This window comes from Sciurus carolinensis, chromosome 8 (genome assembly GCF_902686445.1).
Source record: "Sciurus carolinensis chromosome 8, mSciCar1.2, whole genome shotgun sequence".
NCBI lineage: Eukaryota > Metazoa > Chordata > Mammalia > Rodentia > Sciuridae > Sciurus > Sciurus carolinensis.
The window spans coordinates 49,577,198-49,600,683 of NC_062220.1; the positions used below are offsets into that span (position 1 = coordinate 49,577,198).

The 23,486-nt window shown below is 36.8% G+C and overlaps 1 protein-coding gene across 3 annotated transcripts in view; it reads left to right on the forward strand.

The window, feature by feature from the left end:
• The window catches only part of Cdk6 (cyclin dependent kinase 6), a 211,477-nt gene that overhangs the window by 88,024 nt on the left and 99,967 nt on the right, over positions 1-23,486 (forward strand). For all 3 annotated transcript variants that reach the window (XM_047561593.1, XM_047561594.1, XM_047561592.1), the window contains exon 4: positions 18,874-19,041. In XM_047561593.1, the coding sequence (XP_047417549.1) occupies positions 18,874-19,041 (168 nt within the window). The remainder of the gene's footprint in view (positions 1-18,873; positions 19,042-23,486) is intronic.

Consider the following 23,486-nt stretch of genomic DNA (forward strand, 5'->3'; position numbering starts at 1 on the left):
AGAAATGGGCTTGACGGAGTAGGAACTGGGAAATAATGTCTGACAGTAATCCTGTGGGGTTTTATTTATCTATCTACTTATTTACTTATTTTTTTTTGTATTTATTGGTTCTTTTTAGTTATTCATCACAGCAGAATCCATTTTGATATAATGATACAAGCATGGAACGTAACTTATTCTAGTTGGGGATTTAAAATGATTTTAATCTGGTAGTGCTGTGCTCATTTGGGAGAGAGGACAACAAGAGATCAGTCAAAAGAGACTGGCCCAGTTGTTGATCTATACCAGAAAAGGTGGCAGTGGTGGCAGATGGAAAGAAGTGAGGAATTGTGAAGGACTTGACAGGACCTGGTTACTCCTGTCCAGAGTAAAGGAGAGGTGGCAGTAGTTGGAGAGTAGGTAGAAATGGGATTCATCACTTTGAGACCAGGAATAGGAAATTATATCTGACAGCACCACTGAAAGTTTGTGGTTGCAACTGCTGAGCCCCAATGTTCAAGGAATCAGGGGATATGGGAGAGGTGCCAAATCCTGGAAATGAAAAAATGTTCTGTGTTTCTTTTAAATAAACAAAAGATAGATTCTACAAAATATAATGCAGCAAAATCTATATTAGTCTTGGGTTAATAAAAGAATGGGGTTGTGACTATAGAAAAAATAACTGATTAATAACTAGGAAACGATGCCCAAACTTGGCAAAGAAAGGAAAAGTAAAATAATAGTAAAATATTTCTTCCATCAAATTAAGGCAAGCAAAATTAATAAATAAGTTTTAAAAGCCTGATAATGTCAGGTATTAGTGACACTAGTAAGAAATGAATAATCTCATATTTTGCTGATGGAAATATAAATTGATACAGCATTTTGGAGGTAAATTGACAGTACCTATTAAAACTAAAAATGGATGTATTCTTAATCAGATATTTTCACTTCTCAGAGAAATCCTGGGAACAAATGCAAAAGGTGTCATGAATAACTATAGCACTAATTATGATGAAAAAAAGGGAAATAACCTAAGTGTTCATCAGTTGGGGGACCAACTGAATAGACTGTGACCCTGCATAGAAAATTTTGTGACAACTAAAAAGACCGACAGATCCGTAAGGAATTCCCTTTAAGACACAGTGTTAAGTGGAAAAAGAGGACCACTTTTAGAACTGTGAGTATGGCCTGGTTTCATTTATCTGAAGTACATGTATATCTCATATAATTCATAGAACCAATTCCACAAGAAAATACCACAAACTCGTATAAGGGCCTACCTCTTTAGAGGATACTAAAAGAAGGGTGGGTAATAAATTTGCCAAATTGAGCAAATAAAAATGTAGAGTTCCCAGTTAATTTAAATTTCAGGAAGACAAATTTTTAGTGTATGTTCCATCCAATATTTGGAACATACTTATGATAAAAAATATTATGCATTGTTTATCTGAAATTCAAATTTTACTGAAAATTTTATCTGGTAATTCTAGTAAGTAGTAAAGTAAAACTTCAACTGTTTAAGTTTTATAATTTTTCATAACAAATATATTTTGATATCCTTTATATAATCAAAAATAAGATCAGTGTATATTAAAAAGATGTAATAAGCACTAGAAGTTAGCTTTGCTTCAGTGAGACTAGGTTCTAGTTTCATTTTCATGTCAGATAGCATTTGCTAAAGTAGTAGATTAAAAAATATTATGACCTTAAAAGATTTTTATTGAAAAAGATCCTTTAATTTAGGATGCCCAGCATTTTCTTTTGCCATATATCCTGTTACTGAAGCTGTGAATGGTTAAGTAAGCTGTAGGTTAAAGTAGATTTCAGCCCAAAGAGAGAAAATAACAGACTGTCAGCTGTAGGAAACAGTGGAGCTATGTATTAGTATTTTTTGGTGGTATTCTCAAAGTCTTACACTTTACCCTCGAAATTATATACTTTAATCTGTGTCATGTCTTATAATGATAAATATTGTTTTATTAAAAAGGAAACTGGTTCAGAAAATTGAAGGACCATATTTTATCAGTTTTCAGATGCCCTTTTTTAAATTAATATAAGGCCTGTGGGCACTGTCCCAAGGCACCAGACATGACAGTTTCCATAGCATGCACGCATGCCTGGGAACTTGCAGAATTAGTCCATGGCCTGTTTGAAAATCCTGGGTATAAAAGTGGAACTCTGTTGCCTAATCATCAATGCCACTGATAGTACAGAAGACAAAATTGTGTAGGACACAGGAACAACAGCTCTGAATAGAAAAGGAATGTAAGACCACCGAATTCTTGAGGGTAAAGAAATTTTTTGGAATGTTTTAATCAAATTATTTCACTTAAATTTTAATTTTTATAAATGTTCAAGTATGATAGAGATAAAAATCCAAATCTAAAGAAGTCTGCAAGAGCCCTTTTAATATATATGACTAAAACTTTTAAAGGAAAAAAAAAGTATCACATTATGGCTTAATTGACAATCTTTTTTTTTTTTCTTAGTGCTACATTAAAATAATACTAAATCTTAAAATAGAAGCTATTTTAGCATTAATAAAATGGTTACATTATTTAGCTAAGACTTAATCATACCACAGTATATGCATTTACCAAAACATTACATTGTAACCCCACCAAAATATATATGTATAAATATGTATATGTATACACAAATTTATTTATAATCATTTGTCAATTAATAAGAAAAAATAAAGAAAATACACAAAAATATCCAAGGTCACCCAGCAGGAAAGTAAAGAACACTAACCCAGCAGAAAAGTTAAGAGAACACTAAATACCCTGAATCACTGCATCATCTTAAGGGTGAAGGGAAGACCATATACTTTTTTAATCTTGCTCATAATTAACTTTTGAATTTTTGTGTTTCAGAAAATTTGAGAATTGATAGGGGCTGGCAGTGATACCCAGTGTCGTATCTTTAATATTGTATTTCACCACTGGTGGATGAAAGGCTAATTTCTCCACATCCTCCTCAGCACTTGGTCTTGTCAACTTAAACCATTGTGTTGGTATCCTGTGCTTTTCATTTTCAGCTCCCCAATGAGTAATAAGGTTAAACACCTTTTTATAAACTATTGGGCATTTGGATTTTCTCTTTTTTAAGGTGTTCATATCTTTTAACCATTTTTATACTTTGGGTATTGTCTTTTACTCTATATATTCTGGGTGTAAGTCCTTTATCAGATATATACAGTGTGAAAATCTTCTAATACATAGGAATTTAAATGGAACTTTTCCCTCTTCACCCAGGTAGAGCTGCAAACCGATGGTTTTTACATCACTGGAACACTTTAATAATGTCTGGAGGCAAAAGAGTTCCCTAATGCCTTTTTAGCCTATTTTGGTAATTAACAGTATGGAATTCAAGCATCCCATACTACTACACTTTAATTCTCCAGTACAATATTTTTAACTTCAAACTAAATATATAGATGAGGGGATAGCAAAGTACCTCATAGCTAAAAAACAATTTCCAGTGTATATTTTGTCTACCAAAAAAAAAAGTACTGATAATTCCAAAAGAGGGGGGCAAAAAGAATTTATAACTTTAGAGAAAAAAACAATTCTTCTGCCTTATCCATTTGTGCCCTTTGTGAATGATTGCAGAGAGCATTTATGCATGTGTTGAGGGGGAAGGAAGGAAGAGAGAAAAAGAAAGACTGAAAGAGAGGGGAGGGAAGGAGGAAAGGGAAACAAGCAGACATTTGCAGACCTGGTACCTCTGGGCAAATCAGCAAGCATCATGTCTGACCATCTGAGATGATCCCAAAGCTGAGCTAAAATGTCACTTGATCACAGCCGCAAAGACAAGATAAAAAAGCTTCAAAACCCATTTGAAAAGACTTCATGCTGATTCCAACAAAAAGGAAAGAAGCAGGGTTTGAAGTATTCAAGGAAAGATAAAAGTTCAATCTTGGCTATAATGTGTTTATTAGTGCATTAGAGCTATATATAATAGTGGTGTTCATTTCAACAACAAAGTTCAATCTGTTGTGAGAGGGAACGCTTAGGGTTTTTACATTGATTATTTTGCTTGTGAATGCTCATACTTTTTACTCTCAGCCTAAAGAAAGTTCAGGGTTGTTCTGAAAGGGCACTGTTGATTTTGCTTTCATTCCTAAATATTTGAAAGAATTAAATAAGAGTCTCAAAAACGACCCAATCATATTTGTAGTATTATCTGTTCTCTAAAATGAATTGTTTTATTTATTTTTCAAAATCACCTCTGAGATTGTTCTTGATATTATACTTTCAATATTAAAAAATAAACATTTTGTATTCTTTCAAATTGCCAAAAATAGTTTTTAAATGTGTTCACCACAAAAAAAAGATAATACATACATTAGATTGATTTAGCATGTATACATTTTAAACATCATTTTGTGCATAATAATATATACAATTTTCATTTGTAAATTTAAAAATAAGTTAGGAAAAAATAAACTTATAGAGGAACTGTTCTTCCCTGGGATCTATGTAGTGGTTAAGAAAGAAAAAACAACCTGAATAAATTGTACTTACTATTCTTAAATAGCTATATTCTGCCAAGGACATAAAACGATATTATTTAACATAACTTAGAAAATGATGTGTCATTTCTTAGAAAACTCTAAAGCTTTCTGTCTCTGTGGAATAATATTTTAAATAGTCTTTGAAGGACTTTTCTTATTTCACAAACTTCATCAGAAACCTGTCAAATTTTATACTTTAAAAAAATTGCTGGCTACAAAGTTAAAAATCCTGGTTGAAAAAAGGAACTTATATATACACATATAATTTTAACTGGAAAATTTAAAAGAACAGGCAAAAAAGTTAAAATTACCCATAATTCCACCACTTTTAGCACTTGACATTAAAAAAGCAAAAATCTTTTTTGTTCCTCCATTTCACCCATATACCTAGAAGTAACTACCTTTAACTGTATGTGTATACGTGTATATATGTATGTATGTATATGTGTGTGTATTACAGATGTGTATATGTGTATATCCAAACACTTTTATATGTATTCAGACTAGGATTACCAAATTTAGTATACATAATGAGATATTCAGTTAAATTTAAATTTCAGATAAAAAATAATTTTTACACAAATATGTCCTACATATTGCATGGGACACACTTAAATATTAAAAGTATCTGCCGTTTAAATTCAGATTTTAATTGTGTCCTATATTTGATGTGGCTACTGTGATACAGACGCAGCTACACATATGTAAATGTATGTTTCTTTTATCATATTAGAATCAGGGTATTCTTGTGTCCCTCTTAATCATACTCTTTTCTCTGTCAGTTTATTTTGTTTGCATGTTAAAATTATCTTTTGAGGAATAACATTCAGAATATATAAAGAACTCAAAAAATTTACCACCAAAAACAACCCCTAATTAATAAATGGGCAAATAAACTAAACAGACATTTCTCAAAAGAATAAATACAAATGGCCAACAAATATATGACAAAATGTTCAACATCATTAGCGATTAGACATAGTAAGAGGGGTGGGGGAATTGCTGAAAATGAAACTAGAGGTACTTAGAGAGGAGACAGTAAAGTGCCATAGGTAGCGATGTAAGTTTTACCTTTGTCTCAGAGTGAGCAGAGGGGACTTTTGTATGATTCAGCTTTACATTTAAAAAATACCACTTAGTCATCACTCTGGAAAAAAGATTAAACACAGATTAAAGAGACATAAATCTAAAGACAGGAGCTAACTGTATTAGAACACTATTGCAGTAATCCAGGCAAGAGATGCTGGCAGTTTGATCCAGGCTGTGGAGATGGGAGAGAAGGCATATTGCCTTTATTTGGGAATTGTAATGACCAGGACTTGGTGACAGATTAATTATGTGGTTGGGAAGAGAGAAGGAACCTAAAATGTCTTGTCAGTTTTCTGAATCGATCATTTGGGTGGATGGTGGTACTGTTATACAAGATAAATACACACTGAAGAACAGGCTTTGATATGGGTGAAAAAAATTATGTGGCTTTTTTGGGCAGATTGAGATTATCACTACTGGAAAACATGGCAGGAAGCACATCCTCACCCGTTTGCACATCTGGAGCTTGGGAACAGTCCCAGCTGCTATTATGAGTTGGGATATCTTAAAATATGACTAACATTAATGTTAAAGCCATGGATGATGAATGATGAGGGTGAAGGTAGAATTTAGAACTTAAGATACTTTTGAGAAGCAGAGTGACAAAGGAAACACAAATAAAGTGAATGTTTGTGATAGTCATCATGGACAACAGGAAAGGGAGCTGTTTTAGTCAGCTTTATCACTACTATGAGTAAAAGACCTGACAAGAATCAACTTTAGCGGAGGAAAAGGTTACTTGAGGTCTCATTCCATAGACAGCTGGTTCCATTCCTTGGGGCTCGAGGTGAAGCTGAACATCATGGCAGAAGAGTATGATGGAGGGAAGCAGCTCACATGATGATCAGAAAGTACCATATATAAAATATGTATTCTAAAGGCACATCCCCCAATGTCCCACCTCCTCCATCCACACCTTGCCTGCCTTCAGTTAGCATTCAGTTAATCCCATCAGAGAATTAATTCACCATTGGTTTAAGGCTCATAACCCAATTATTTCTCCTCTGAACCTTCTTGTATTGTCTCACACATGAGCTTGTGGGGGACCTCACATCCAAACTATAACAGGAGCTTAGGATAGTTCCAGAGAAGGCAGTACTTTAAAAGCCCAGATGAAATCGGACCATGATGCGTGACCACTTCCGTTTTCATGGTGGTGGTGGTGGCAGGGTAGAGTCCCTGGCAACCTTGATTGTAGGAGTAGAATGGACATGAGGCTTCTGAGGTGAGGCCTTGGAGGACCAGGGTAGGGAGAAGCTGAAGATGACTTTGATGCCCAGAAAGAGAAAGACCCAAAAAACTAACTGGGAGCTTTAGGTTGGCAGGAACAGATTTGAAGGTATGAGGGGCATATTTATGAGAACAATCAGTTCAAGAAGTTACAGAGCCCTGCATCTTAGGGAAGGGTGTCCTAAAGCCTCAGTATACCCAGTGCATGCATGCATGCATGTGTCTGTACCTGGGTCCTGTACCCCTTAACACTAAGATTTTCCTAGCCACAGCAATGCCCAATACTCCCCCAGGATTCCTATTGTGATGCTGGTATTAACCTGATAAATTCTTCTTTATAAAATACATTGTGATATTGTGTGTATGTGTGAATATGTAATAAATTCCATCACTGCGTACAACTATAATGCACCAATGTAAAAATGTGGAAAAAGAAGAAAAAATTGTCATCAGATTGTTAACCCCGGTCTCATTTTTGGCTCTGTGGTTAGCGCGTCAGTTCCATTTGGCCTAAAGATCCCCTTTTCCTTGGCCTCCATGCCTTTCCTGACTTGATGTGACCACCCAGAGCCTCTTCCTGTAGACTGAAGAAGTTATTAGTGAGAAGCATATGGTCCTCTTCTCCGTGGAGATGCGTGTGCTGCCTCTGTCCCAGCAGGCTTCAGCTTCAACATTCAGGCCTTGCAACAACATGAAATAAAAAGTGTTCAAGTGCCGCCTCTTCAGAGTCCCCATAAACAGCTGTGCATGCAGCTCTACCCAAAACAGATAATATGCACAGATGTGTTTATGGGAGGAAGGCACGAGGACTCTCAGTGTGTTGTTTTCAGCTTCTCACCACTGCGAGGATTTCTTTTCTTTTTCAAGGAAGAGGTACATTGTGGTAAGCAGTGTTTTATGACCCATAATAAAAACCCTTGTAAAGACCATTTTTTGACCAAATGAAGCTAAGTGTTCTTCTCACAGCCCTCCTTTACTCCCCCTCACCCCCCGCCGCTGCATTGGAATGCACACAGTTCGGCATTAATGGATAACATAAGGAAATAGTGTCACAAATTCTAGTTCTTATTTGTTAATCTGGGAAAGCAGCCAGAGTTAATTACGTAAAAAAGGTCATTAGTAACTTTTCCTATTCAGTAGTAGCTTCTGAATATATGTCAATTAAGTAAAATTTTATATTACATTCTTATAGTATATAGTTATTATTCTATAAAAGCACTTGAAGGACAGTTTGAGGGAACCTCCAAAGTTGGAAGACCCCACAGAAAAGTCTTTCTAGATAATAGGTTAAAAAAAAGAAAAAGTTAATGTGGGCTGGGGTTGTAGCTCAGTGGTGGTGCACTTGCCTGATATGTGTGAGGTATTGGGTTCAATTCTCAGCACTACATATAAATAAATAAAATAAAGGTTCATTGACAACCAAAAACATATTTTTTAAAAAGTTAAAACTACTGTAGAAAGTTGGTTATTTTAAAAAAGAGAGCATACAATGCTTTCGATAACAACAGAGGATTTCTAGTGATCCTTCCAGACCTAAAATGGTAGCAATCTTTTAGACTTTCAAAATTAAGAATAGGCAATACATAATACTTGATATAATTAAAATACTAAGTATTTAAAGATTGTGCCCTTCAGTAGGAGTTTGTTGTGAACTTGGTTTGTTGATCTTAATAAGAGTTAGGGAAGATGGGATGGTGTCCTGTTCTAACCAAAGAACTAGGTGAATCTGAACTTGGAGTGTTGTTAGATGCCATGACTGGTGGGTAGCAGAGCCTCTTCTTGAGTTAGTGGCACCAGTTCTGAACCCATTACCCACTGGAGGTACACTCATTGTTTTTAGTCCTCACATCCACCGTACAAGATAGTGTTGCCCCCACTTCACAGATGAGCAAATTAAGGCTAGATACTGGAGGAAGGGAAGCTAAGTAACAAGCCCAATGTCACCCACTGTGAGACATGGAGATACAGCATTTCCTTTAAAAGATAGCCCATCATAGCTGACCCATGACGATAAACATTAACCTATTGCATTTGTCTCCTGATGATCTTTCCCTTTTCTTTGTTTTTCAAATATTCTAGTTTGCACCCATACTACGTTATGTCCAGAGCAAAATAATAGCTGCCTTATACCACCTCCCATCCATTCCGTGTGCTAAAATATCTATAATAACATGCCACTCCTGGATATTACTTACCCAAGGACTGTATAAGATACTATTACGTCCCTATACATGCCCTACAATAAAGCCCTTTGCAGCGTGATGCCATTTAGCAGGGTGCCCTCTCCGGGATCTCGCCTGCTGGGGCTGTGGCTGGGCTCTAAGCTAAGCACCCGTCCCCCAAGCTTCTGTTGGTGTTGTCTCGATGGCAAACTAACACTAGCTTTCTTCCTGATTGGCTTAGATGCTCCTTCTTCCTCCATACTTACTCAGTACCTGTAGAACCTGTGGCATTTGTGATCCTAGTTACGTACCGATTTGAAGAGTGGAGGGACGCAATTATGTCTCCTTTCCCTTTAAGATAGGAGCTCCTTGGGACTGTCTTCAGGTGCTTCTGTGCGGTAACATCAGCTAACACGTGCCTTATAGGTGAGAGACTTCTTAGTTCTTTTGAATTAGATGATAGCAGATTATTATGTGTGTACTTTATAATACATAAAGTGCTAAAGTATATAATATCCTACTTAATATTATATGTAACCATAATACATATAATTGTATATGAATCTATGCTAATATTTTATCTTATCATCTAACATCTCTCTTTTTTTTTGGGGGGGGTGTTATTTCCATTTTATAAGCCTGGAATCCAAGGCCCACAAAGGTAGCAAGGGACCTACCTACCTTAGATTATAATTAGTAAACACCAATTCATAACCAAATCTTTTTCCTAATCCAGTGATTTTTTTTTCTTTTAATTGTCCTGCCCTCAAAAATGGAAATTTACATCTCATGCCAGTTATACATTTATTCTCTTTAGTTATGGTACAACACCAGGATACACCTTGGCATAATTAATCACAAAAGCATGGAACCCAACCCGCTCCCATTCAGTCCCCAGCCCTTCCTCCCCACACCACACCCAGCTTCCCTCCCTTCACTCCACCAGTCCCTCTTCAGTACATTTACAGTTTACTTTTTTTTTTTTTTTTTTTTTAATTAGTGTCCTTAGATACACCCAGTGCCAGGACCCACTGCCACATCCATGCATGCACGTGGGAAAATTTGATCAGATTCATTCCACTGTTCTTTCCTTTGCCTGTCCCTTCCTCTTCCTCCTCAATCCCCTAGGTTATACATTTCTGAGAGGAACGTTTTTGTACTTCTTTTCATGAAAAGAATCATGGCAAGCATTCAGTAAATTTTTAGTGAATAACCAGTGAACCATAATGCAAGATCATGGCCTTTTTCCTGAAGAAAAACTTGGTGCCACGTGCAGTGCAGCTTGCCTATAATTCCCAGTGACTCGGGAGACTGAGGCAGTAGGATCATAAGTTCAAAACCAGCCTCAGCAACTTAGTGAGGCCCTGAACATCTTATCAAGACACTGTCTCAAAATATAACATAAAAGGGCTAGGGATGTGGCTCAGTGGTTAAATGCCCTGGGGTTCAATCTCTTCTACCAAAAAAAAAAAAAAACTCCAATCAGTTATGTGAGAAGTGCTATGACCCCTATACACAGAGCTAAGAGCTAAAGTCATTATACTTCATTTTAATGTCTATCAAGTAAAACCAACAGGTTTTTGTTTTTGTTTTGTATAAAGAGTCTTGCTAGATTTCAAGGAGGATATAAAGACTACATTTCTGTTGCTACAGGAATTTACAGTCTCACAGAAAATCTCTTGACAGTTTAAAAACAAATCAAATATATGGTATAAAATAATCAAATGTATCGTTTGCCTTCATAATTTCATGTCAGAGCAGGGCAAAATTTATCCTGATGTTTGTAAATAAAAACTGAGGCTCAGAAAGGTTGAGACTTGCTTCGTTAGTTGGTAAGGAGCCAAGATGAAATGGAACTTGGTCAGTAACACTGGAATAAAAGATCATACTTTGTGAAATACTGCTGTGATGATATGAAACTTAAGTTTTATTAGAAGAGTGAGCAAAAAGTCCAGTTATGCATTCAAGTGAAGCCACAGGCAAAGTGATCCCTAGAATGCTGCTCCCAGGGGTGAGAGACTATGGGACTTCTTGTAGTCACACCCCTACCGAGGGTGCTACAGTGTGCTAAATGCATGTCTCTTGACACTGGGTAAGTTGCTTCTAAAAGAGAGGATAAATTAGAAAAGAAAGATCTTTCACTCTTTTTATTCTAAGCTGCAGTGTTCTTGTTAGCCATTAAAACATCTTCTTACATGTGTTAAGGCCTTTGGGTCATTCTTTTAGAAATAAGATACCCCCAAACCTTATAGGTTTTATTGCCCACTAGTATTTTTCCAAGGGAGGAGTTGGTGAGTTCTTTTTAAGGTAACAGCCTTTATAAACGCCATGGCCATTTCCCATTTAGTTTGGGTCTCACTTTTCTATGACAGAACATTGAATATTTATTGATACTCATTAGTACAATGTGCTGGAGGCCAGTAGAACTAGAGAAATAGTGGTTGAAGTAGAACTCACTCTCCAAAGACAGGGCCATTGGGCAATGAGGGAGTGAAGAATGGAGGAAGTCTACTAAGTGCCAGGAAGTGGGCCAGGAGGTAGATGGGGTGGTAGATGGGTCTTATCTGAGGGGTTTGAGCAGGAGAACCTGATTTGATGGGATCAGGTGAGCACATTAAAAAAGAGCAGGCTAGCTGAAGAATGAAAGATGGATCAGAGGAATGAGATTGACAGAGAAATAATCAGTACAGTAACATGAAAAAGGATAAGGACTAGGACTGTGGTAGTGGGGCCTCCAAGGTGTAGGAATTGTATGGAAAATATCACACGACTTTCCTGAGGGACCCAGAAGAAGCCCTGAACAATTGAAGAACCACACCATGTTCTGAAGAGGAAAGACTCAATATTATGAACATATTTGTTCTCCCCTAAGTATCTACTAATTTTTAAAACTCTGCAAAAATACCAAAGGCATTTTTTTTGAAGAGCATGGGAATTCAATAAAATAACCTTAAATTCAGTTCAGAGCAAAAACACATAAGAATATCCTGAAATGTTTTATAAGGCATGAAAAGAGGAAACTCGCCCTGCTTAAACATTAAAGTATATTCTGAATGTTTAATAATAAAAACAAGTGCTCTTAAGAGAATCAAACAGAGGCAGAAGAATACATGTCCAGAAACAAACTCAGGTAATTTAGAACATGATAAAATGGCATTTAAAATTAATAGGTAATTTAAGAAGTGCTTAAAACCTTTGGCTAAAAATAGTATATAAATAAAAATCCAGTAGTACATAAGCATGAGTAATAGATCTCTATTGCAAATAGCAATACATCTCTGTCGCAGATAGATCTATGCACAAATGAATTCAGTATACTTTGTGGTTTGGAAAGGCATTTAGAAAGTTGTATACACTAGCATTCCATTTGTAAAATGAAGTTGCTGTTTATATGAGTATTAGGTAGGTGGCAAAAGTGAAATTAGTTTAAAGAAGTCAAAGATTCTCCAAAGCTGAAATATAAGCTGGGGCATCCTAAGTATGTTTGCAGACTTTCAGGATGGTGGTGGGTGTGGGGTAGAGAAGATGAACCTTAGTACCTGAAGAATATGAGAGTTTGAGAGTCAGTGTTGTTAGGAACAACATGACCAGTAATGGAAAGAGAGGGACAGGTCTCAAAGACAAAATTATAACCATCTGAAAGTGATAATTGGCAGCAAGATAAGAATGTTGCTATGGGCACTGCTGAGCAGGAGGTGAGGGATGGTGGTTGTAAATGAAAGGTAATAATGCCCTTAACAGGGTTTAGTTAATATAATTTTAGTTAAAAAAAATTTTTAGATTAATTTTCAGCTGCAAATTACAGAATACTCCATGAAAGATGACTTTAAAGTTAGTGCATTATTATGTATATAACTATAAGGGCAGAGATGGGCAGCCCCAATGTGAATTCAGCCATTTGTTAATGTCATCAAAAACCCATACTCTCTCTCTTTTTACACTCTGGCCACTTGTATGTACTGACAATGTCTCCCCTTTTGTTTCAGGATGGTAGCTACAGCACAAGTTCATGCCCTTGAGCCGTAGCAGTGTATGACATGGCAGGGGGAGGCTGGGAGGTAAGAGGAAGCAGAGCAGAGAGCTTACTCCTCTGCTCCTCTTATCAAGGAAGAAAATGCTTCCTGAAACTCTGTAGCCAACTTGCCCACACAGAGGCCTCTGTCTCATGTTTGTCCCTGGATCAATTCCTAACAAATGGAAATGTGATTGCCTTGATTGACTTGGACCAGTCCTTCCTGTCTGGCAGCCAACATGGTGGAAATGAGCTGTTACTCTTTAAATTCTAGTTAGTTGAAACTGATTCTTTACCTTCTCAGTATTACCACTTCCCAGGATGAATAACATATGGATTCTTTAAATTCTCACTTTAGAATACTTATTTGACTAATAAAATGTGTACCCAACGTCAACCGCCTATATTATGCTTTTATCCAGTTACCTGGAAGCAGTAATATAGGAAGCCGGCACTTGTGATTAGGGCCATTACCTTTGTTTCTGCTGAGGAGCTCCAAGGTGGCATGCCACCTTATGTAATTGCCTCATTGTCCTCGTGCCCAGTGGCAAAGTGACAGGCAAGATGGTGCAGCTTGACTGCACACTACTTTGGAACAATCTCATGTGTGACTCTTGTTGCTTCTCTCTAGGTCCTTTGGTTAACTGCTTGCTTTAAAGTCACCAGTTGTACAGCTTTACAAGTGAATGGAAAGTTTTTAAAAATTCTGCTTTAATCCTCCTGCTTCCTCAGAATGCAATTTTATTTGTGTTTTTGTTGTTGTTGTTGTTTATTTGTTTTTTCTTTTTCCCCTTTGGACTTTGGGTAAAACATTCTTCGGGTACTCCTGTAGTTACCAAAGCAAGAAATAGGTCCTCTTTATTCCCACTTTGTTGTTTATAAATCAGCCTTTGAAGCCCATTGTTATCATTGTGAGTTGATCAGGAGTAGAGCCCTGTTCAGATTTGAAGCAAAGTGTAAGGCAGGCACCTATGGGAAGCTTGATTGGTGACCACAGCAAAGACACTCCCTGAGTGCAGAAAGGTGTGGGTGAAATCTCCAGGGAATGTGTGAGCCCACCTGGCTGACCCTCTAGTACCTCAGCTTGGCTTTGGTATTCACTGTTTTATTGCATAGGTAGCAATATTTTACCACATTTTATGGGAGAACTATGACTTTAAAAGATTCTGGGACTAGATCCAGCAATTCCATTTCTGAGTGTGTGTGAATATATATATATATATATATATATATATATATATGTATGTATGTATGTATAATATATATATGTGAATATATATGTATAATATATATGTGTGCATATATGTATACCTCCAAAAGAATTGAAAGCAAGTTTACAAAGAGATAAATGTTACTCATGTTCATAGCAGCACTGTCCACACAATAATCCATAGTGGAAACAACTCTTGTCCATCAATGGATAAATAGATAAACAAAATATTATAAATACACACACCTGTAATATTATTCAGCCTTCAAAAGGAAGTTCTGACGCATCAAAACATGGATGGAACTTGAGGACTTTTTGCTAAGTGAAATGAACCACAATAAAAGACAAATTCAGTATTGTCCCACATATATGTGGTATCCAGAGTAGTCAGATTCATAAAAACAGAAAGTAGAATGGTGGTTGCCAGGGGCTAATAGAGATAAAAATGAAAAATCGTGGTTTAATGGACATCGGAGTTTCAGTTTTGCAAAATGAAAAAGTTCTGGAGATTGGTTGCATAACAATATGAGTACACATAATGCTAAACATGCACTTAAAATGCTCCAGGACGGTAAATCATATGTCATGTGTATTTTACCACAATTAAAAATATATGTATTGGTAGTAAGAGGGGAAATAAAGATCCTAGGACTGGCCCTCATTACTATCAGAAGCCCTCTGCTTTCTTTTATGACTTCATGATCACCTGTATGGCTCAGGTGACCTTACCTCTCTTGCTATAATTATGACCCCTAACTTAATTCAATACATTGTTATCAGTTTAGTATTAAAAACCCCTTTTATGGACTGGGGATATAGCTCAGTTGGTACCATGCTTGCCTTGTAAGCACAAGGCCCTGGGTTCAATCCCCAGCACTGAAAAAAAAAAAAAAAAAAAAAAAAACTTTTATATGTTTTAGACTGTAGACTCTTCTGACACCCTTCTTAAGAAATAAACAAAACACTATGGAGATGTTTCTGGGAAAAATTTGATAGCAAATTTGAAAAAGCTGTGGCTTATGGATTAGAAGGAGACAAAAATAATGCTTATCCTTGTCTACGAGCTCTGCCTGTCTTGTTTTTAAATTTTTTAATAGAGAAGCTTTTGTACGTTTTTGGAACTAAAACTTTGATGATCTGAATGTATGCTTAGATCAACTAGATATAGCCAAATATCCAGAATTGTCCATTTTGAAGCTTGCATTTCTGTAATTTACTATATGGGATGTTTTTAGTGGCTTTAGAAACTAATCTATGCCATGTATAGTTGGAAAATAGGACTTCATGATGAAACTTTTTCCCATAGAAAAGCTCAAGGTCAGTTTTTAGTTTGCTTGTTTGCTTTGGTTTTAGAGAAATAAGAGAATGAGAACACCTAAAAGAAACAGTTATGACATTAAAGGTTTTCAGTACTCAGATGGAGGGTGCAGAGCTTTTGGAGAGAGTTGCCAAGGACCAAGCCCCACCTAAAAAGTCACTCAGACTTCACAATGGTGTCCTGTTGAAACACATCACCAGGTCGTGTGTTTTAGAGAGATAGAACCCCGAGTGACTACTTATCATAGGTATTACTAGGTGTTCAGACCTTTGGCACCAGAGGTTATGTTACTGTGCTAAACCTAAAGAGCTTTAATTGGCATCATCTCTAGTTCATTGCGTTACCTCACTTGGATTACTGTGAAGTATTCTGAGTCTTCTATAGGACAGATTAAATTAGATTAAAATCTTAAGGAGCTAATTTAAAAGTATGTCTCATGATACCATAAATTGAGATAAAACAGATAACAAGTTTAAGGAGAGAATCCTTTGAAATGTGTTTGATCTTGTGATTCTAAGCAGAATTGTTTTTTCTTACTTGTTTAATGTAGTTCATTTATTCATTTATATCATTCTCTGGAATTGGGACCTATATCCTGTTCTTACTTGGGACCAGGGTTCAGAATGGTAATTGTTACATAAAACCAACTTTTATCTCCAGGTGTCGTTAACATGGAATCAATGTTAGTGCAGTCATGTGGACTCATACTACTTAACCCATATTTGAATATGATTTAAGTTATTTTAATCTACTCCAGCCTTCAAACAAAGAAGAACTAAACCCATACTAAAGTGCCAAAGTAACACAACTAAAACCAAATAATGATGATTATGGCATATCCCAAGGAGGAAAACTATTGCAGCCATTAAAACTCACATTGTATGAAAAAGTTATACATCGAAGAATTTTATTGAAATGGAAAAATATTCACAATAAATTGTTAGGTGTTTTTAAAAGGTCACAGAATAAAGGGTTTAGAATAACCATTTTTATTTAAATACATGTTTCAGTGATTCATACAAATGTGATAATATATATAAATTTTAAAAGGCAGACCAGAAAAACCCTCAGAAATTGTTATTTAACAGTAATGTTTTCCGAGTATTGTAATTTTGAGTGATTTTTCTTCTTCCTCTTGATTTATAGGTTTCTGCTTTAAGCATGTGTATATATATCTATATTATATATATACATATACATATATGTTCTATCAATTTTATAATTAAGAAAGTATAATATGTGCTGTGTTAAATACACAAAAGCAATGCACACTTTTAAAATTTTCTGTAACTCAGGCTTTTATAAATTTAGATGTGTCTTCAAATAAATTAGTTCAACTTTTTAACTTTCACACTGCTAATTGGATGCTTAAATTGTTTGAAAATTGCAGCATGGGCCGAGCAGATTTATTCTCTGTGCTGTTTTAAATGGGTGATTCTTAGTGTATAGGAAGCTAAAGATGATGAGCCAGCATGACATTACTTTAGGTTAGTCATGCTTTTTAAAATCCAGTGCTTACAAGTTGTGTGCATGTGTTTCCAATAAAGACTCATTTGCCATAGCAGATGACTTTCTTTAACTTTCTGTGCTTCACTGTCACACTCCCGTCTACTCATTGCAAGTTGTTTGACCATAGGTGGTTCTCAAGTCTTGAAAGGCCATCCTGCCCATTGCAGCCTCCTCCAGGGTCTTCACCTTCCAAAGCTTAGAAGGCAACCCCTGCCAGCTCACAGGATTCATTCTGGGGATCTCAAACATGATTCCCACACACCTGTGTTATGACGTGCCCCCTTGCAGTGCTTGACTCACACTGACTTTGTGGCACTGGCCATATGTGTGTGAGTGTGTGCGTGTGCGCACACGTGTGTGTATTTGTGTGTGAATCTGTCTCCCCAAGGAAAGGGGATGCTTACCATGGCAGTGATCATGCTAATAATTACCATCTGTTGAACCAGGGGCCAGAAGCTACACTCCCACTTTGCATACATTACTTCATTTCAACTTCCTACTATTACGAAAAGTAAACACCATTTTCTCCATTTGATAGATGGAAAAACTAAGGCTTTGGTTTTAAACAAGATAGGATATGAAGACAGAACTTTCGGTTCTAGAGGATTCAGAACCAAAAGTGGGAACCAGTGACCCTTTGTTGATGCAAGGGTTTAGCGATCCAGCTGATGAACAAGGACATCTTCATAGCTTCTTCAGCTCTGAAGCCCAGCATGCTGCTTAGTCATTTTTCCACTCCTTGTATGAACAAAATAGCTTTATCTTCCCTGTGTACACCATTCTCACAGTGTTTGGTGGGGGCAGGGGAGGGGGAAGAGTAAGCCACTTTTACTAACTCCAGATTTCAGAGGGCTATGATATTCTGGTCAAGGTCTTAAGTTCCTACTTTCAGACACTGTTTCTGAATTTTACATCATTTATTTTTTGAACCTAAAATTTTTAAAAATTGGTTATTGGTTGACTTTCTGAATGCTCCCCTGCTCCATGCTGGTTAATAATGCCAGCAATAATAATGGTCATTTACTGAATGGTTACTGTTGTGCTAAGTGCTTTATAAACTATCGACCCTATGAAGTAGACTTTGTTACTTTCCCATTTTACAGATGGAAACACCGAGACTCAGCGGTTAAATGGCTGATTTGCTTCATTTTACATTCTTATACATTCATCAGTCTATTAAAGGAGTGCAGTGAAAATGCGTGTCCAGTTTTTCTGGATTCTGGTTTGAATGAAGACTCTGTCTCGGCTAATATTGTGACTTCGGACCAGTTACCTAACCTACTTCTGTGTAGTTTCTTGACCTGTAAAATGGGGTGATAAGGTTATTTACCTCAACATTGCAACATAGATTAAGTGGATTGTTGAATGGAAGGTGTTTAGAATAGTGCTTGACCCTTAATGACTGCTTAATATTAGGTATTCAAAAACGATAATCACCATTAATAATATTATTAATATTAACCAGATTTTACCTGTTGAAATAACATTAAACAATATAAAAGTGTATGAAGGGACTTGCATCCTCCTCTTGACATCTCCGACTTGCCCTCCCCAGAATTAACCAGTTTGGAATATGCCCTCCCAAAATATTTCCTGTGCCACTGAAAGCTATTTTAAATTTCCCTTTCATTAATGAAATACAGGTTGAGAAAAAAATTTTGTGGTGTTCTCAAGAATGGGAAAATGGAGAGGTGAGGAGACCAGTTCATTCATTCAGTTAGTATTTATCAAATATCTGCTTCTAAAGGACTTAACAAAATGCTGAGGATTTAGTATCAACTACAGCACATGTTGAATTTCTGTTTTGAGCATTTATTGATATTTTGTTTTGGTTTTATTTAGGATATGATGTTTCAGCTTCTCCGAGGTCTGGACTTCCTTCATTCTCATCGAGTAGTGCATCGTGATCTAAAACCACAGAACATTCTGGTGACCAGCAATGGACAAATAAAATTAGCTGACTTTGGCCTTGCGCGCATTTATAGTTTTCAGATGGCCCTTACCTCAGTGGTGAGTAAGAGAATGCTGTCCTTTCATTGAATTATCTTTCCTGTTTTGAATGACAAGGTGCCCCTCTCCCATGCTCCCAATGTTACTATTTCCCATGGTCAGTTGGTGTCCGGAATATCTTTGCAGTCTTCTGGATAGCAGTGGGTAAGAGGGAAGCGCTCCGCTTACAGCTACAGAGACATCTGGGCTGGCTGTGTTGTGGCAGGACCATTGCAGAAATAGCCTGTTGCATCTTAACCACTAGGAAGGAGTCAGTTAAAGGTTTCCAAACGCTTTTTGCCATAACCACTGTTTTGAGAGCTACGTAATGATGAGCTCAGGATCAGGGAAGAGACAGAACTAGGAATGTTGACCTATTTACAGCATCCTGGCTTGAGAAGCAGTGGAAGTACCGACCCAGGTGTGTTAAACACTCCTAAAGCTGAAGGTGCTGACTCTAAGAAGAAAGAAGTTGACAGGGAATTTGGATGACCCTTGAACAAGTAGCCCTGCCCTGCCAGGTCTGAGCCAGAATAGGAGGAGTGAACCCAAGGGTCCTGTTTTGACAAAAATTAACAGTTAGGATATCCTGATCTTTGTCTCATTCAGATGCAAAAGCATAGTAGTGACTTTGTTTAGTTTCTATTCCTTCTTATAGTTCATCGTTTCTGAGATGAATTTTTTCAAATTCTGCACCCAAACTACAAGAGCAGCCTGGATGTAGGTATTAATAACCTTTTTTCTTAGAAAGATTTGTTTTATATATAATGAATTCATGCATATATTTTAAAAGCCAGGGGAATGTCCTTTTGCCTTGCAACTTATTTTGGAGCTGGAGGTTGATGCAGATCCCTTTGATTTGATGAAGACTATAGAAATGTTACCCTCAGGACGGGGGATGTATCAGTGGTAGAGTGTTTGCCTAGCATGAGTGAGGCCCTGGGTTCAATCCCAGAGTAGGGAGGGAAGGAAGGAGGAAGTAAAGAGAGGAGGATACCCTCAAATGTGTTAAAAGTTTCTCAAATCAGGGGCAGCACTGCCCTGGGTGGGGGACATGGTTGAGAAATATATGGTGGCATCTTTGGTCATCACAGTGACTTGGAAAATGGGATGACTGCTCTTGGCATTTAATTTATATGCTTCAAGGAATGCTGGTATGCATTCTCCACCACAACAACAAAAATGTTCCCTCGAATTCCAGTAATTCTTCAGCTGAGAAGTAGAAACATGGTTGAGAAGTTGGAAATTCTTTGAGACAGGTAACTTGCCTTAGGAAAAATTCCAGCTTGCAAAAGTATTCTGCATCCTCCCCTTCCCTCTCTGAAAATATGAATACAGCAACCTTCCCTTGTAGAACTCCTTACATTCCCAGCATTAAGCACTTTGCCCGGGGCATCAGAATTTCTCCAGAGGATTCCTTGAAGTATGTTGCAGTTGTTAAACGATAAATCCTGCTTGTTTCCTCTTTGCTCAGCATACACCAGTACTTTTGAGAAGATAAGGCACAAGTTGATGTTTAAAGGCTGGGTCTCCACTTTGGGCAGGGTCAAGCAAGCCCTTCTGTTCTTACAAAATCAGACCAGAAAGGGCGGAGTCTGTGTGCTTCCCCAGTGGGAAGGGTGAGGTAGGCTTTGGGCTTCCCTAGGAAGTTACTGCACATGTTGTTTTGGGGCCCTGGGGAGAAGCTTGAAAAGACTTTGTGATCACGGCAGTCATGGGGGAGCAGATGAAGGAACTGGTCTCCTTGGGTAGTTAATTAAGGGAAGGATGAGCTATAACTAAGCCGGACACTATTTTAATCCCCCCAAGTGGGCGCTAAGAACCATAAATAAAAACAGGAAACCCAGTTGGTTTTATTTTGATTTTTTTTTTTTTTGCTTGTTAAATTTGAGGAATGATACCTCAGCTTGTGTGTAACACCAATTAACATTCCATTCATGCTGAAAGTTGATATGTTTAAACTGGAAAATGTAGACAAATTATTTCATATTCAGAGAAAAACAGAAGGGCAAGCATAGAACATGGTTTTTCAGTACCTAGTCTGTCTGGTGTGCTCTATATTTCCTGTGGTGGCATAAGTTAAAGGTGTTCACAGCTGAGGAGAGACTTGTTTGAAAGAGTGATAGTTGGAATTTAATAGTAATAATAAAAGGTATGTTTCTGTAGGTTGCGGCATTTAAAATTTTGCCCACAGTTTTCTATTATTTCTACTTAAACGAAAAATCCATTTAACGTAGTGATGCTTTGATTTACATACAGTTGCTAGCATATAAAAATTTAGAATCACAGTTTCTCAAACTGAGCTGGTATGTATTTTTAGTATCTCTGGAAGAGACTACACTCCACTTCCTGGAAATGAACATTTTTCACTAGGATATGTCATGTGGGACCTGAGAATCAACTTAATTTGTGGAATGTTAAAGGGATTAAGAGTTAACTGATTTGAAACTGACATCTTACAGCCATGAGAAATGCTAATATATTACTTAATCTTTCAAAGCCTGATTCACATGCCCTTTTCTGGTATCCCTCCAAAAATAGAGCCCTGTCTCTAGAGTAACATCTTACTAATGTCCTTCATGATACTGCTTTCTTATCTTGTTTGTTGTTATTTAGGGGTTTTATTTATCAAGCTGCAAGTCCCTTGAAAGTAGATGCTGTATCTTATCTTTAGCCTTGTTTATTTTGATAGACTTTCAGGAAATATTTTTAATGAATAAACTGACAAATACCAACATATAGATATAAATAGCTAAGTTGGAATAAAAATGTGGAAGATGTTACTTATACATTTAATAGTCTCAATATTCCTAGATAGCTACCTGGTGATACTAAACCAAAGGACTTACTAGAGCAGATACCTTAAAGATGAGTCCACTTTGCACCTTAGTCCTGATTAATTCATTGACAAGTATCTATTTGAAGTCAGGAAAGCTACAGGCCGTAGCTCAGTTTCACGTTAGGAATGAAGGAATGATTTGAACCCAAGTTCACAGTTTGTGCCTTATAATTATGGTAATTCTCTCTGCTGTCTCATTAAAGAATTAACCTCTATGAGTTTAACTTCAATCCTGAACAGAAGCTGTAGAGATACAGAAATGTGGCTTTACTATAATTCCACTACTTACTCAAAATGTTTTAACCCACTATTTTGGTGTTAGTGAGCTTTAGAAGAGGTTTCATATTTCACAGATATGAAAGTACAGATAGATAATGAAAGAATGAGTGCATTATTAGACAGTTTTTTCCTATCTGGTTAATAAGCTATCTAACTATGTTAATATATGTGTATTTATATAATACATGGAATTTCTATGTGGACCATTGACAATAGCTTGTATTCCTACAGTCTTCGAAAAGCTTCAGAATTTTCTCACATATACTCTAGATCTTTAAAGGGGGAGTTAGCAGTATTTATTTCATTATAAAGTCTTACATGATGGAACTGAGACTGCTGCTCCATGCTTTCTGAACTATGCTCTCTGCCAGCATTCAAGAAGAAACATTTTTTCTGAATTAATTAAGAAATTAGCTGTGCTAGACTAGTGAGCTTTTCAGCTGTCTTAGGGCATAACACTGTATACTCTGGTCTTTATTATTTAATATTTTAATGAAATGTGTCTGTTGTTCTTTTCATAAGAATATACTCGATATGTTGACCTTTTGGGTAGAAATTAACGTAGGACAAACATAATAAGTCTGGACTATAGTTTTAGCTGTTGTTGGTATGTAGCATAAGTCCAAATGACTTAGCTTGTCCCCACTTAATAAATTGAGGACTAATCTCTAGGGTTAAGTGCCCTTTAGATGCTTAACTGTACTGGGCTGTCTCCAATAAGACACTCAGATGTCTTTAGGGGATATAGGATTCTTGCTGCTCACTATACAGTCGTGCATATACTTGTACCTATACAGAATAAAGATTCATGCTATTTTTTTAAAGACTGAAGTATTAAAATGTGGATGCCAGCAGTTATGCCTTTGACCTAAGGGTCAAGAGGGACCCCTGGCCTGAGTCTCTTTCTGTAGAGGAGCCTGTGCTGACTTGCTCCAGCCATGTCTCCCTTCATGGAACACAGAACCTAGCGTACGAAGGATACGTGGCCAAGACCTCCATCCTACCCTCAGGGCATTGAAAATCCCTGACTACATGGGACTTCATGGGCTCATCTTTCCTCCTAATAGCAGGTTTTGCCCCTTGTGTATTTTCTGTAAGCCTAGGGACAGTTGTTTGCAGGCATATGGGCAGAGCTGGATGTGTGCACAGGAATGTCTGATGCATACTTGTGTGGTCCCTTGTGGTTCAAAGAAAAAGCCAGATTTTTATTTGTTCTTTTTATTTACACATGACAGTAGGATGTATTTTGACATATTATATACATGGAGTATAACTTCGCATTCTTGTGGTTATACATGATGTAGAGTTAAACTGGCCAGGTATTCATTTATGAACATAGGAAAGTTAT